Here is a 12,460-nt window from a genome sequence, read left to right as displayed (position 1 = left end):
GTAGTGGTTCAATGAAACAGGCAAATGCTTATAGTCAATTTCACAGAATCTTCACAAAGCATAATAATTTACTGACTGGTTAATGACAGAAAATATGGTGTTTAATGGAGATCATTTCATTCTCTAGGTAGGAAGTGCATGTATAGCACACTACCTTAGTGTAAGACATACAAGCTATTACGCCTTTCAGAAAACAGCTCTAATTTAGGTCTATATTTAGTCTGCTTGATGCTGTCATCACCATTTCAAAAGAGTGCTATTGCCTAAGGGAGCATTTATTGTTTTATTTTTTCACCCACAGAAAAGACATTAGCGAATGCAAACCAAATGTTTTAGTTCACAACTAGTTAAACAGACTTTCCAAAATGGATCAATACATTCGCCTGAGTGTGACGGGAGCTGAATTGAGATGATAGTACTAAGAATCCAGCTTTTTAACACAATGGCAAAGAAAAATACATTTCAAAAGCTGTTCAAAATTGATTTTACTTAGTCCCTTGTTGTAAAAAACAGGGGTTGTCTTCACCAAAAGAGAGAAGATGGCAAGCTACACAAACACAACCACCCCCAATCTGACTAAGCCACCGCAGGCTTGTATAGCCATTGGAAGTGGATTTTTAAAAGATCACGCATTAACAGATTTTCTCAGCGGTTTTAGATGGAGCAATCATCACTTTTCAGGTTTATAATAGGCGTTGTGAAATGCACAGAAAAAAGCATTTTGTGCATGACAATCCTCTCATAATAAGCAGAATTTGGAACCATTTATTTACATTTGTAGCAACAGAAAGCACATATTAAAGGTGCAGTGCCCCGTACAGTTTTAAAGATATAATGGGGTTTATTCAGTTGATCTGTGCAGTGGACTATCGAAATACTGCCACTGAAATAATTTGATTTGTGGGCCACCACAGCTACTATGAGAATGCAGTGTTCTGGTAGAGGGAGACAGGGGGTTATTTTGATTATTCCTTATGTCTTACAGGATCAAGTGTAACCCAGGTTTACAATCAAATTCCAGCTGTAGCACCCTTTTATCTTGTGCAGAAGATCTCTTGAAGCTTTGCTTGTTTATTTTACCTTGGATTCTCAAACAAGGGATCACACAAATACATTGAAAAAAACACTTTAAATGTTTGTTTAAAAAAGTAGTTTTTTTCAGTAATACTACATATTCTACCACATTTTCATAAAGGTGTATTTCAAAAATATGACCTTAATTTTGTTGTTTTTGCACAGAAGGACCCACATCACTTTTAAGTTTGAGAACCACTAATAACATGCATTTAAAATGGCCTCTGTCATTACAATTACTCAACGAAAAAACAGGACCCCAGCTGACCAGAAAAAGGAGTGTTCAAAATGGTAAATAAAAATAAAAATGCTAAACTGTATAGCGCTTTACTAAACTGAAAATGTACTGTTTTATACAGATCTTGCTTTGGTTTTCAAATTAAAAAAAAAAAAAAAGTTTAATTATTTTTCATCACTGTGGTGAAAAACTGGATTTGGAAACCAATGTAACATTTGATATAAATACAAAAGTAATGTATAAATATTACTATGTGTAAACAACGGTTTACAAAGAAGGTTTAAACATTGAATCTATTAAACTTAGATTTATGGGCATTTCTTGTACTGCTTCTACAACTTTACTCATTGGCTGTTGATTTCGCTGTGCTACAAAACTTTATTGTTAGGGTTAAACCTGATCCCTTCATTAATGTTGTGTAGTTTTTATATCTAAGGGACACCTTATTCATCAATGATCATAAACCTTTTAGTCAGGACTTCCCATTTAAAAACAACATTTTAATCACAGCATTTGGTATGTAGTTTGGTTGCTCGGCAGGGATTTCTGGCGAGGCCAGAAATTAGGTTGAGGTTTGGAAGGAGGTGGTAAACTGAAATGCACAGCACAGACTGACAAGAGAGGCGGTTTAAGTTTACCTGGCTTGAATACTACTGGAGGCTGACACTGATTGAAGGCTTACATGAATGTGGGAGTCACCTTAGTCCAATGTTGGCTTGACCTTTTAATTGGGTGTATTAAGTCTCCTATCTGAATGTTGCATAGCTTTGCATTTTGTAAAAATAAGAAAAGTTATTTCCTTTATTAGTAAGTGCTTTAAATGACAATATATCAGGGTTAAGAGTGTGATAAAAAAAGGACAGCTGTATATTGTATGTGTGGAATTAAAGTCTGATTAAAAATTAATTTAACCAACTTATTTTCAATCAATACTCAGAAAAAAAAAATTGAAAACCCCTCAAATAATTATTGCCACTCAAAGACGCTGAAATACACTGAAGCAACCACGTCTTTGATCATGGACACCAAACAGTCATAATGGTAAAAAATGCACTGAATTGTTTTTTAATAGTGGGTTAAAATACCTAATCACAGAAAAGGAGAGACGGCTCACTATGGTGTATTGTTTGGAGCTTTACAGAGACAGAGAACAAAACGCAATTGCAGCAGGAGAACCTTCTAAATCAGTCATTAGCACTACTTGATGAGAGTGCTATCTGTCTCAGCATTAACTGCTGCTAACGACCGCTTGTTCATCATCATCATAAACCAGTCAAAACAGAATCCTATCAGTGTCTGTGCTCTGCCCAGCTGGGGAATTGAACACATTTATGAAATAAAGCAAAGCTGTTTACAGAGGTTGTCAGGTGTGCTGCTGTGCATGGTGAGCCTATTATTTATTTATTTATTTATTTATCTTCTCCTGTTGCCCTGGAAGAGTTTAGTTCAATTAGGGGATTGCTGTGGCATGGTGAGGCAAACCTTGCTCATGGGAGCACAAAGGCCAATCCAGCTCTCTCTGTGGGATATCAGCCATGATTGTCAACTCAGTGCAGCCAGGATTTGAACCTAAAAACTCTCAATCACCTGACTCACCCTGCTATCCAAACTACAGCGTCTCAAAGTGGTTGTAGCCACAAAGATACTAATACTACATTGTAGAGACAGACAGTGTTCACAAGATGATCGAGTGGGAGAATGCCCCAGCTGCTGTGGCTGAATCACCCGAGATCAAGCTCTTTGGGAAAAGGAGCACTGATGTGCAGATCAATGACATCTCTCTTCAGGACTACATTGCCTGCAAGGTGAAATATGCCAAGTACCTCCCTCACAGCAGGGGGCGCTACGCTGCCAAGCGGTTCTGCAAAGCCCAGTGCCCCATTGTGGAGAGGCTGACCAACTCCATGATGATGCACAGCCACAACAACGGTAAGAAGCTACTGACCTGCCGCATCATGAAGCACACCTTCGGATTCATCCACCTGCTCACCGGAGAGAAACCCCTGCAAGTTCTGGTGAATGCCATCATTAACAGCGGACCCTGTGAGGACTCAACCCGTATTGGACAGGCCAGGACAGTGAGGAGACAGGCTGAGTACATGTGCCCCCTGCATAGAGTCAACCAGGCTATCTGGCTGCAGTCCACCGGTGCCAGGGAAGCTGCATTCAGAAACATCAAGACCATTGCAAAGTGTCTGGCTGACAAGCTGATCAATGCTGCTAAGGCTTCATCCAACTCCTACGCCATCAAGAATAAGGATGAGCTGGAACGTGTGGCCACGTCCAACCATTAAAACAGTTTTGTGTTCACCTGTTGTGGGTATACGATGTACAATAAAAACAGAAAAAAACTACTACTACTACGACTACGACTACTACTACTACTAATAATAATAATAATAATAACAATAATTATGGTACTACACTAGATTAAAGAAACTCTGTTTGCTTGCCATGCCTTACAGAAGGAAGTATGTTACATTTTGACTTCCTAGGTAATTTCCAGAAACATCTGATTGGGCTGCTGCTTCAATTCATCTTTCACCAGTTCCTGGCCTCATAGCAGGATAAAGGTATAACTTTGGCAAACCCTACTCCTTAACTAATCAAGACAGTGAAGATTTTCTTCTAAAGCAGGTAAGACTGGGGCAATTTCCATGGAAAAAGAAAAATACAACTCACCTTTTTCTCACTATTTTGGTAGTACTTTCGGGTTATACGGTATACCAGTGCTGCTGATGCAGTCGGTGGAAAATTTGAGCTTGCTTTGCAAAAACACTGCAAGATCAGTGTTCGAAAGGGAGTCTTTTTTTTTTTTTGAGCACCACAAAACGATCCATTTTGTGTACAGTGTGCAATACACCATGAAACTTTCACTGATTCATAAACATAAACTCGCCCGATTGATTCCCTGCTTTAAGCGAGGTTTATTATTATTATTATTATTATTATTATTATTATTATTATTATTATTATTATTATTATTCAAACATCCTCTTACAGTGCTTTTTGTTTATTTATTTTATTTATTTATTTTTTGGTCCTGCAGTTAAGAATGGAAATCTTATGCATATGCGTATGGAAATGTGTTTACCAGCGTTGCCAAACAAAACAAACATACAAAGTATTTTTTTCGAAATTATGACATGTCCTGAATTTTTGGCAGACGAGATAGTGGCATCGGAATCAGGTTTTGCAAACTGCTTGTGACTGGCAGCTGCAGACTTGGATTTCGGTAGTAGGCTACTGTCCATTTTTCTTTTTGCAACAGCTACCGACAGCACCCAGGGAACATTAACAATGCTGATGATGTCATCAAAAAGAGTCAGATTTTTGTTCTTCAACGACTCTATACCCATTCATAAAGTGCTTTTCGACAGTTGCCCGTTTTCTCAGATTATTTTATGAATAGCAATATGGACGACTTTCATTAGTTTTAAACAAAGCTCGTTTTAAGGCAGTTGGCAAGTACTTTTATGAATAGGGCCCAAAGTGTTCACAGTTAGACTTTTTTTCCCGATAGTTTTCCAGTACAGTTTCCAACTGTATGGATTGCATGTCCACATTTCCTCCAACTTCATGTTTGACTTATGTAAATTCTTGTCATTGACATTGGTCTAGAGTTTTGTTTCAAGATATTAAAAAAAAGGGGTGATGTTATAAAAAATGGTATAAAAAAAACCAACAACTGTGCTATGAAAAAATGATACAAAAAGGTCCAAGTCAAACAATGCACAATATGGGGCTAAAATACCCCTGAAATGTATTATGTAACAGGCACTACTATTACTAATGATGTACTTGGCCATTTTAATCTCCATAGTATTCTCTGAAATTATCCCCATACTTTCCAGACCCTGGGTACTCACCTACAACAGGACCTGGCCATGCTACAATAATAGCCTTGGATTAAAACATATATCCCTGTTTCTTATATTTATTCTGTACTTATTACTTATCTTACAATAATATGTTCTGTGTGCTTCTCTGTTGCGTTTCTGTGTAGATTAATTACCATGATCTATTCCACAAAAATATTTTTCAGGCAGAAACAGTATAAAAGTAGACTCTTTTTTTTTATTTTTATTTTTGTTATCCCTGGTATTGTGGTTTCTGCACAAGAAACAAAGTGGCAAAAGACACATTTTCATAAAGTAATATCATTCCTGTGGTTTACTTCTGCCTTTTATTTTAGATGTGCACGCAAGTGAAAACTCACATTTAACTTAAATAAACTCTTCAAAATGTTTTAGAAAAGGGGGCATTGTACAAAGAAAAACCACCTCACCATTTTGGTTTTCATTTATTACAGTCCCCATAACAGAAAATACTAGGATCACAACAAAACAAAACGTTGATCGCTATGCTTGACATGTACCTTGCGAGTTGGGCCTGTGTTTGAAGTGTGAAGCACACCTCCATCTGTATCCCGATTCTGACTGGCTCACCAAATCTGAAGCTGCACTTTGATCCTGTTTTTTTATGTTGTTGCTAATCCCTACGTCCCTCACATGACGTGGATTTTTGCCTTCAAATTCATTTGCAGCAATGGTCGTTATGAATATTTCTGATACTTTCTCCGCCACGCTAAAGAAAATAATTATTACTTCATAATAATGGTAATTACTCCACATTGCACTGCTAAAGTCTTCTCTAGATCAACGAATGAGCACTGACAACGTGAAATGGGTGGATATTTGTGACATGCCAAAATGAAATCTGATCAGAATGAAAGCTCAACCAATCAACATGCAGTGATTGTGCTAGTGGACCGTGTGAGTGGATGGAATACATCCCCATTGGCCAAAAAGCAGATTAAATAAATCCCGGTACCCAGTAACACACTCAAAATAAATCTTCGTACAGAGTACCGGCGAGTACCGGCAGGATTTCACCCCTGGCACCTTTCAATAGTGCAAAACAGGTTGGAATATAAAGATAGGTCAGAAAGTGAGTGGTGTTTTATTTTTACAAAACTCAAGTTGCCACAAGAGGGCTTTCTTACCCACTCTGTCCTCAAGTGGTGCTCTCCAGCTTGTATTCAGTTATTTTTCACAATGTATATGGATTAAGGGAAAACCACCACCGGAAACAGAATACAATACAACACAATACTATACAATTCACATTTCTATAGTGGCTTTGTGAACAGGATGGCTGCAGTGGTTACGTCAGACCAGAAAGGAACAAGCAGGTACTGGCGGGGCAAAGCTGAAACGCTACGGCATTCAGTTACTTTATTTAAATTATAAAACAAAAGATTTAAACAACACAACTACACAAAAGAAAAGGCACGTTGCCCAAACAAACAATAAACACTAACAAGTACCGTACTAGCACGTTTAGCAGTCGCTATTGCTTTGTGTTTACTACTATTACCTTCGTTCCACACTCGGAACCCCCTTCACCGAGTGCAGCCAAACGGCAGCTCTTTTATAATTTGTGACCGAGGGACTAACTAACGATCAATTATTATATTATCCCTCGGTCACATTCTGCACGGGTCTACAGAGTCTGCGTGACTGTCAGCCAGTTAAACAAAAATCAGTAGCTGACAGTCGCGCATTCTCACAAGGTATTTAAAATAATAATAAATACAAAACAATACCAAGGCGACGGCATCTCGCTCGTCATTGCCAAACAATAAATAATCTAATATATTATCTGTGATAAACTCAATAACTTTCTAATTATTGACTCAGAGAAACGGCACGCGTACACTTACTCTAATTAAGTGTTCCTTTATTTTTTCTGTACAAGAAGGTGCTCACGCTAGCCTGGGCGGGAACTAGAATCTGAGCAGGACGTGGCTCCCCATGACCCATGACCCCTTCAGCTATTGGAGCTGTACCAGGGATCATGTTACAATAACTCAACTGGAATAAAACGTAACTAAAACCCAGGGGACTAACTATCAATATTCCACATCCCTCCACCTCAGATTAAAACTGGTCTTGTTTTTATCTTACATTCACTTTCAACACTTACGTAGCTAGGAACAACTAAACTAACAGTCCAGTTTCTGTGGAGCTCTACGCACTCTTTGTGAACGGCGCAACTCTGGTGCCGGGGCTAATGTTGGTTCTGGCCCTGGATCTACTGCTGGCTCTGGGTCTACTGGAACCCCCTCTGTTGAAAACTCTAACTGCACTGGGTTAGGGCTGTAGTCATCTCCCAAAGGAACTTGGACATCCTCTGGTCTTTCAGATTGTGGAACGGTCGCTGCCTGATATTTCCTTAGGTGGTCTTGATGACGGCGAATCACTCTCCCATCCGTCAGTTCCACTTGGAATGACACTGGACCCACTTTCTCCAGTATGGTTCCTTGTGTCCACTTATCCTCCACTCCAAACATTCGAACATAAACAGTATCTCCTACATTCAATAAGCGAACTTTGGCGTGTTGATCATGTTGAAACTTCTGCCTAGCTTGCGCAGCTCTCACTCTCCCTCCCACTGCTGGTCTCAGCACATCAAAACACGATCGTGGTCTACGTCCCATCAGTAATTCTGCCGGCGATGACCCAGTTGTGGTTTGAGGTGTGATTCTGTAATGGAACAAAAACCTGGCCAACTTGGTTTCAATTGTGCCAGTCCTCATTTTCTTTAACCCCTCCTTTACCGTCTGCACGGCTCTTTCGGCTAGCCCATTGGATGCAGGGTGGTAAGGTGATGTTCTGACATGCTTAATGCTATTTTTCTTACAAAACTGCTGGAACTCTTCGCTAGTAAATGCTGTTCCATTATCTGTCACTAGCATCTCGGGCAGCCCATGCGTTGCAAATGTAACCCGCAGTTGACTTATGGTAGCTTGAGAAGTAGCAGAAGACATAACATGAACATCTATCCACTTGGAGTGGGCATCAATAAGGATCAAGAACATCTTCCCCATAAATGGACCTGCATAATCCACATGCAGGCGGGCCCACGGTCTGTCAGGCCACTCCCACGGGTGTAGCGGTGCCGGTGGCGGTGCATGGCGTGTGCTCTGGCAAATGGTACATTCTCTAACCTTTTTCTCCAAGGCTTGGTCCATGCAAGGCCACCACACCATACTTCTTGCTAGGCTCTTCATGCGAGATATGCCCGGGTGTGCTTCATGAAGTTCAGCAATAACTTTCTCCTGGCTTTGCGGAGGTACAATGACTCTGTTTCCCCAAAGTAAACAATTGTCTTGGATACTTAACTCCTCCTTCCTTCTAAAATACGGCCTCAGATCTTCCATCTCGGCTTCTGCTGGCCATCCACTTCTCACGTATGTCAGGACTCGCGACAAAATAGGGTCTCTTCTGGTTCCTGACTGTATTTGCCCTAGGTTGACAGGGAAAGTGGAGAGGTTTTCCAGTAACAAAACCACATCCCCTGGTGTTTGCACATGTGAGGGTGTATCCTTCAGTGGCAAACGACTCAGTCCATCAGCATTACTGTGTGTCTCTCCACTCTTGTAGCGTATCTCATACTCATAACCAGCAAGCAATAACGCCCACCGTTGAATTCTCCCTGAAGCCATCGGTGGAATCAACTTGCTCTCGCTGAAAAGGCTCATCAAGGGCTTGTGGTCCGAGCAAATAGTGAAATGGTGTCCATACAGGTACTGATGGAACTTTTTTACCCCAAACACAATGGCGAGGGCTTCTTTATCCAGCTGAGAATAGTTTTTTTCAGCTGGAGCCAAAGTGCGGGATGCAAAACTTATTGGTCTTTCACTTCCATCAGGCAGGGTGTGCGATAACACTGCTCCCACTCCATAGGGTGATGCATCGCATGCCAGGAGCAATGGTTTCTTGGAGTCGAAATGTACTAACAATTGTGATGTTAGCAAAAGCTTCTTTGCTGACTGGAAAGCTTTCTCCTGCTGTGGTTTCCAACACCATGGCACCTTCTTCTGTAGTAGATGATGCAATGGTGCCAACAGCGTTGATAAATTTGGCAGAAAACGATGGTAATAGTTTACCATCCCTAAAAATGACTTCAACTCTGTGGTATTCTTGGGCGTCGGAGCTTCCGCTATTGCCCGGACCTTCTCCTCTGCTGGGTGTATGCCCTCTGCGTCAATCTTGTGACCTAAATACTGCACCTCTGGCGCTAGGAAAATGCACTTTTGTTTTTTTAGTCTCAATCCTGCATCAGCAAGCCGCTTCAAAACTTCTTCCAAAACTTGCATGTGTTTTGACGGGTCAGGACCTGTTATGAGGATGTCATCCAGATACACGAGAACGTGGGGCAAACCTGCTAGCAGGCTTTCCAGGGTGCGTTGGAAAATACCTGGAGCTGATGACACCCCAAAAGGCAACCTGGTGTAGCGGAACAAACCCTTGTGCGTGTTGATGGTCAAAACTTCCTTAGAACTGTCCTCCAGGAGCAGCTGCTGGTAGGCATGGCTCAGGTCCAGCTTTGTAAAGGCTTGCCCCCCTGTAATGTTGGAGAATAAATCTTCCACTCGCGGAATTGGATAAGCATCCAGTCTGGAGGCCTGGTTCACTGTCAGTTTATAATCGCCACAAATACGTATTGACCCATCTGGCTTCATAATTGGCACAATAGGAGCAGCCCACTTCGAAAACTGAACAGGTTCAATGATGCCTGCCTTTTGCAATCTCTGCAGTTCAGCACTGACTTTTTCTTTTAATGCATACGGTACTGTACGGGCTTTGAAGAATCTGGGCTTAACGTTTCCGTCCACTTCAATGACAGCCTTAGTTCCTCTCAAAGTTCCCAGTTCATCCCGAAACACAACTGCATATCTGTTTAAAATGTCTTGCACACTAGTAGTTCCCATATGATACAAGTTAGACCAATCCAGCTTGAGCTTCTTCAGCCAGTTCCGTCCTAGCAAACTAGGTCCATTACCAAACACTATCAGTATTGGTAGCGTGCATGATTGCTGGTTATACTGTACTTCCACTGCAATGATGCCTATGACTTTAATTTCTTCTCCTGTATACGTGCGCAGCTTGATGGTAGACTTACTGAGTGGGGGTAACTGTTTGCCATGCCACGTGCCTCTGTACGTGCTCTCACTGATAACTGTGAATGACGCCCCTGTATCAACTTCCATTTGCAATTCTTCCCCTTGCGCCTTCACAGTCACATAAATAGGCTCTACTTTCTCTGTTTTTGCTTGGTGCATACTGTAAACAACTTCAGGTTCGTCTTCATCTACCTCCCCTTCTAAGCTATGCGTAGCTTTAGGCATCTTGGGTTGCCAGCCCCCTCTGTGTTGGCGTGGCTGATTTTTACTGCGACACACTTTTGCAATGTGACCCTTCTTATTGCAGTTATGGCAAACAGCGTCCTTGAATCTACAGTCTCTTGCAGCATGTGGCTGTCCACAGCGGTAACACATATTTTTCCCTTCACCCTGTCTGCAGTCTATCGCAGGACAACCAACTGCGATCGCCTTGTGAATCACAGGTGGTGTTGAGGCGGTCGGTTTAAGATCGTGAGCTTGTTGCGCAGCAGCCTCCATGGCTTGAGCAATCTCCACAGCCTTCTTAAAATCCAACGCGGTTTCCGATAACAAACGGCGCTGAATGCGGTCATCTTGCAAGCCGCATACCAACCTGTCACGCAGCATCCTATCCAGCATCTCCCCGAAAACACAATGTTCAGACAACCGTCTCAATTCGGCTACATAAGTTGCCACAGATTCCCCTGGCTGCCGAAACCTATTGTGAAATTTAAAAGTCTGCACAATCTCTGACGGTTTGGGGTTTTTATGCTGTTTAACAATTAAGCACAGTTCAGCAAAACTCTTATCAGTAGGTTTCAATGGCGATACCAAATTCCTGATGAGACTGTTTGTTTTCGAACCGCAAACACTTAGAAATATGGAGCGTTGTTTTCCTCCATCAGTAATATCATTTGCTGCGAAGTAGTGTCCAAGCCGTTCAACATACTCCGTCCAGTCAGTGCTCTCATCAAACTCTCCAATGCTTCCAAAAGTCGCCATTGCCGTCCGAAGTGTAGCCTGCTTCTAGGTTTTGTTTTTTTTTTGTTTTTTTTTTTTTTTTTTTTTTTTACTCCTCGTCGCCAAATGTGATAAACTCAATAACTTTCTAATTATTGACTCAGAGAAACGGCACGCGTACACTTACTCTAATTAAGTGTTCCTTTATTTTTTCTGTACAAGAAGGTGCTCACGCTAGCCTGGGCGGGAACTAGAATCTGAGCAGGACGTGGCTCCCCATGACCCATGACCCCTTCAGCTATTGGAGCTGTACCAGGGATCATGTTACAATAACTCAACTGGAATAAAACGTAACTAAAACCCAGGGGACTAACTATCAATATTCCACATTATCTAAATCATAATATAAATACAATAATAAACAAAAGGGCGGGACACTCCGCCACAGCCTTACATCCCAAGGATCCCAAACCGCTTCACACACGCAAAAAGAAACAAGAAAAACAACAAAACCATTAAATGAAAAAAAAAAACAACTCTACAACATTTAATAAAATTGAAATAATAAAGCGACAAAAGATTTTGTTTCAATTATAACATTTAAAAAAAAAAAATAAGATAAAAGGCTAGTTTTTATTAAAACGGGGGGGGGGGGGGGGGGGGGGGTGGATTGGGGGATTGAGAGACACACCCACCCCCCATCCCCCATCCCCGGTTTTAATAAACATTTATAATTTCAGTTGTAAGAATTGTGGTAAAAAAAAAAAGGTATTTCCTCACTGTTTAATTATATTATTTCTTACCTACTATAAATGTGATTATTAAAGTGTAGCTGTGCCCTACTAATTCACATTTTTTTTAAATTATTATTATTGATAGTATTATTATTATTATATTTTCACACAGGTTTACGTGGTCACCAAACAGGATTGTACATGTTCCTGTTCACATCAGTCTTCCACGAGGAAGGACCATGTAGCAATGTATAAAAACACCACCGCTACACATTTGAACTCATTACCTAATGTGACCTAATGTGCAAATACCTGTCTGCTTATATTGGATTGCATAAATAAAACACAATTTGAATACTGTATATATTTGTTGATCTAAGCAGGGGGGGGGGGATCGACATGAACACTAACTGGATTATTATGTCGTTAGAGAGCCTGTGTTTAGATCGGTAAAATAGCCCTTTGGAGCCTTCTCACTTAATAAATAAGCAAAACGTTTCTACA

The 12,460-nt window shown here is 40.9% G+C and overlaps 1 protein-coding gene across 1 annotated transcript; it reads left to right on the top strand.

The window, feature by feature from the left end:
• Positions 1-2,976: 2,976 nt before the first annotated feature.
• LOC117423649 (small ribosomal subunit protein uS7-like) lies at positions 2,977-3,606 on the top strand. Its single transcript, XM_034039720.3, has one exon. It carries the CDS (start codon positions 2,995-2,997, stop codon positions 3,604-3,606), a length of 612 nt encoding a protein of 203 aa, XP_033895611.1. The 5' UTR covers positions 2,977-2,994.
• Positions 3,607-12,460: the final 8,854 nt, after the last annotated feature.

Source organism: Acipenser ruthenus, chromosome 17 (genome assembly GCF_902713425.1).
Source record: "Acipenser ruthenus chromosome 17, fAciRut3.2 maternal haplotype, whole genome shotgun sequence".
Taxonomy (NCBI): Eukaryota; Metazoa; Chordata; class Actinopteri; order Acipenseriformes; family Acipenseridae; genus Acipenser; species Acipenser ruthenus.
The sequence above is the reverse complement of the archived record's forward strand: the minus strand, read 5'-3'. Positions and strand labels throughout refer to the sequence as shown.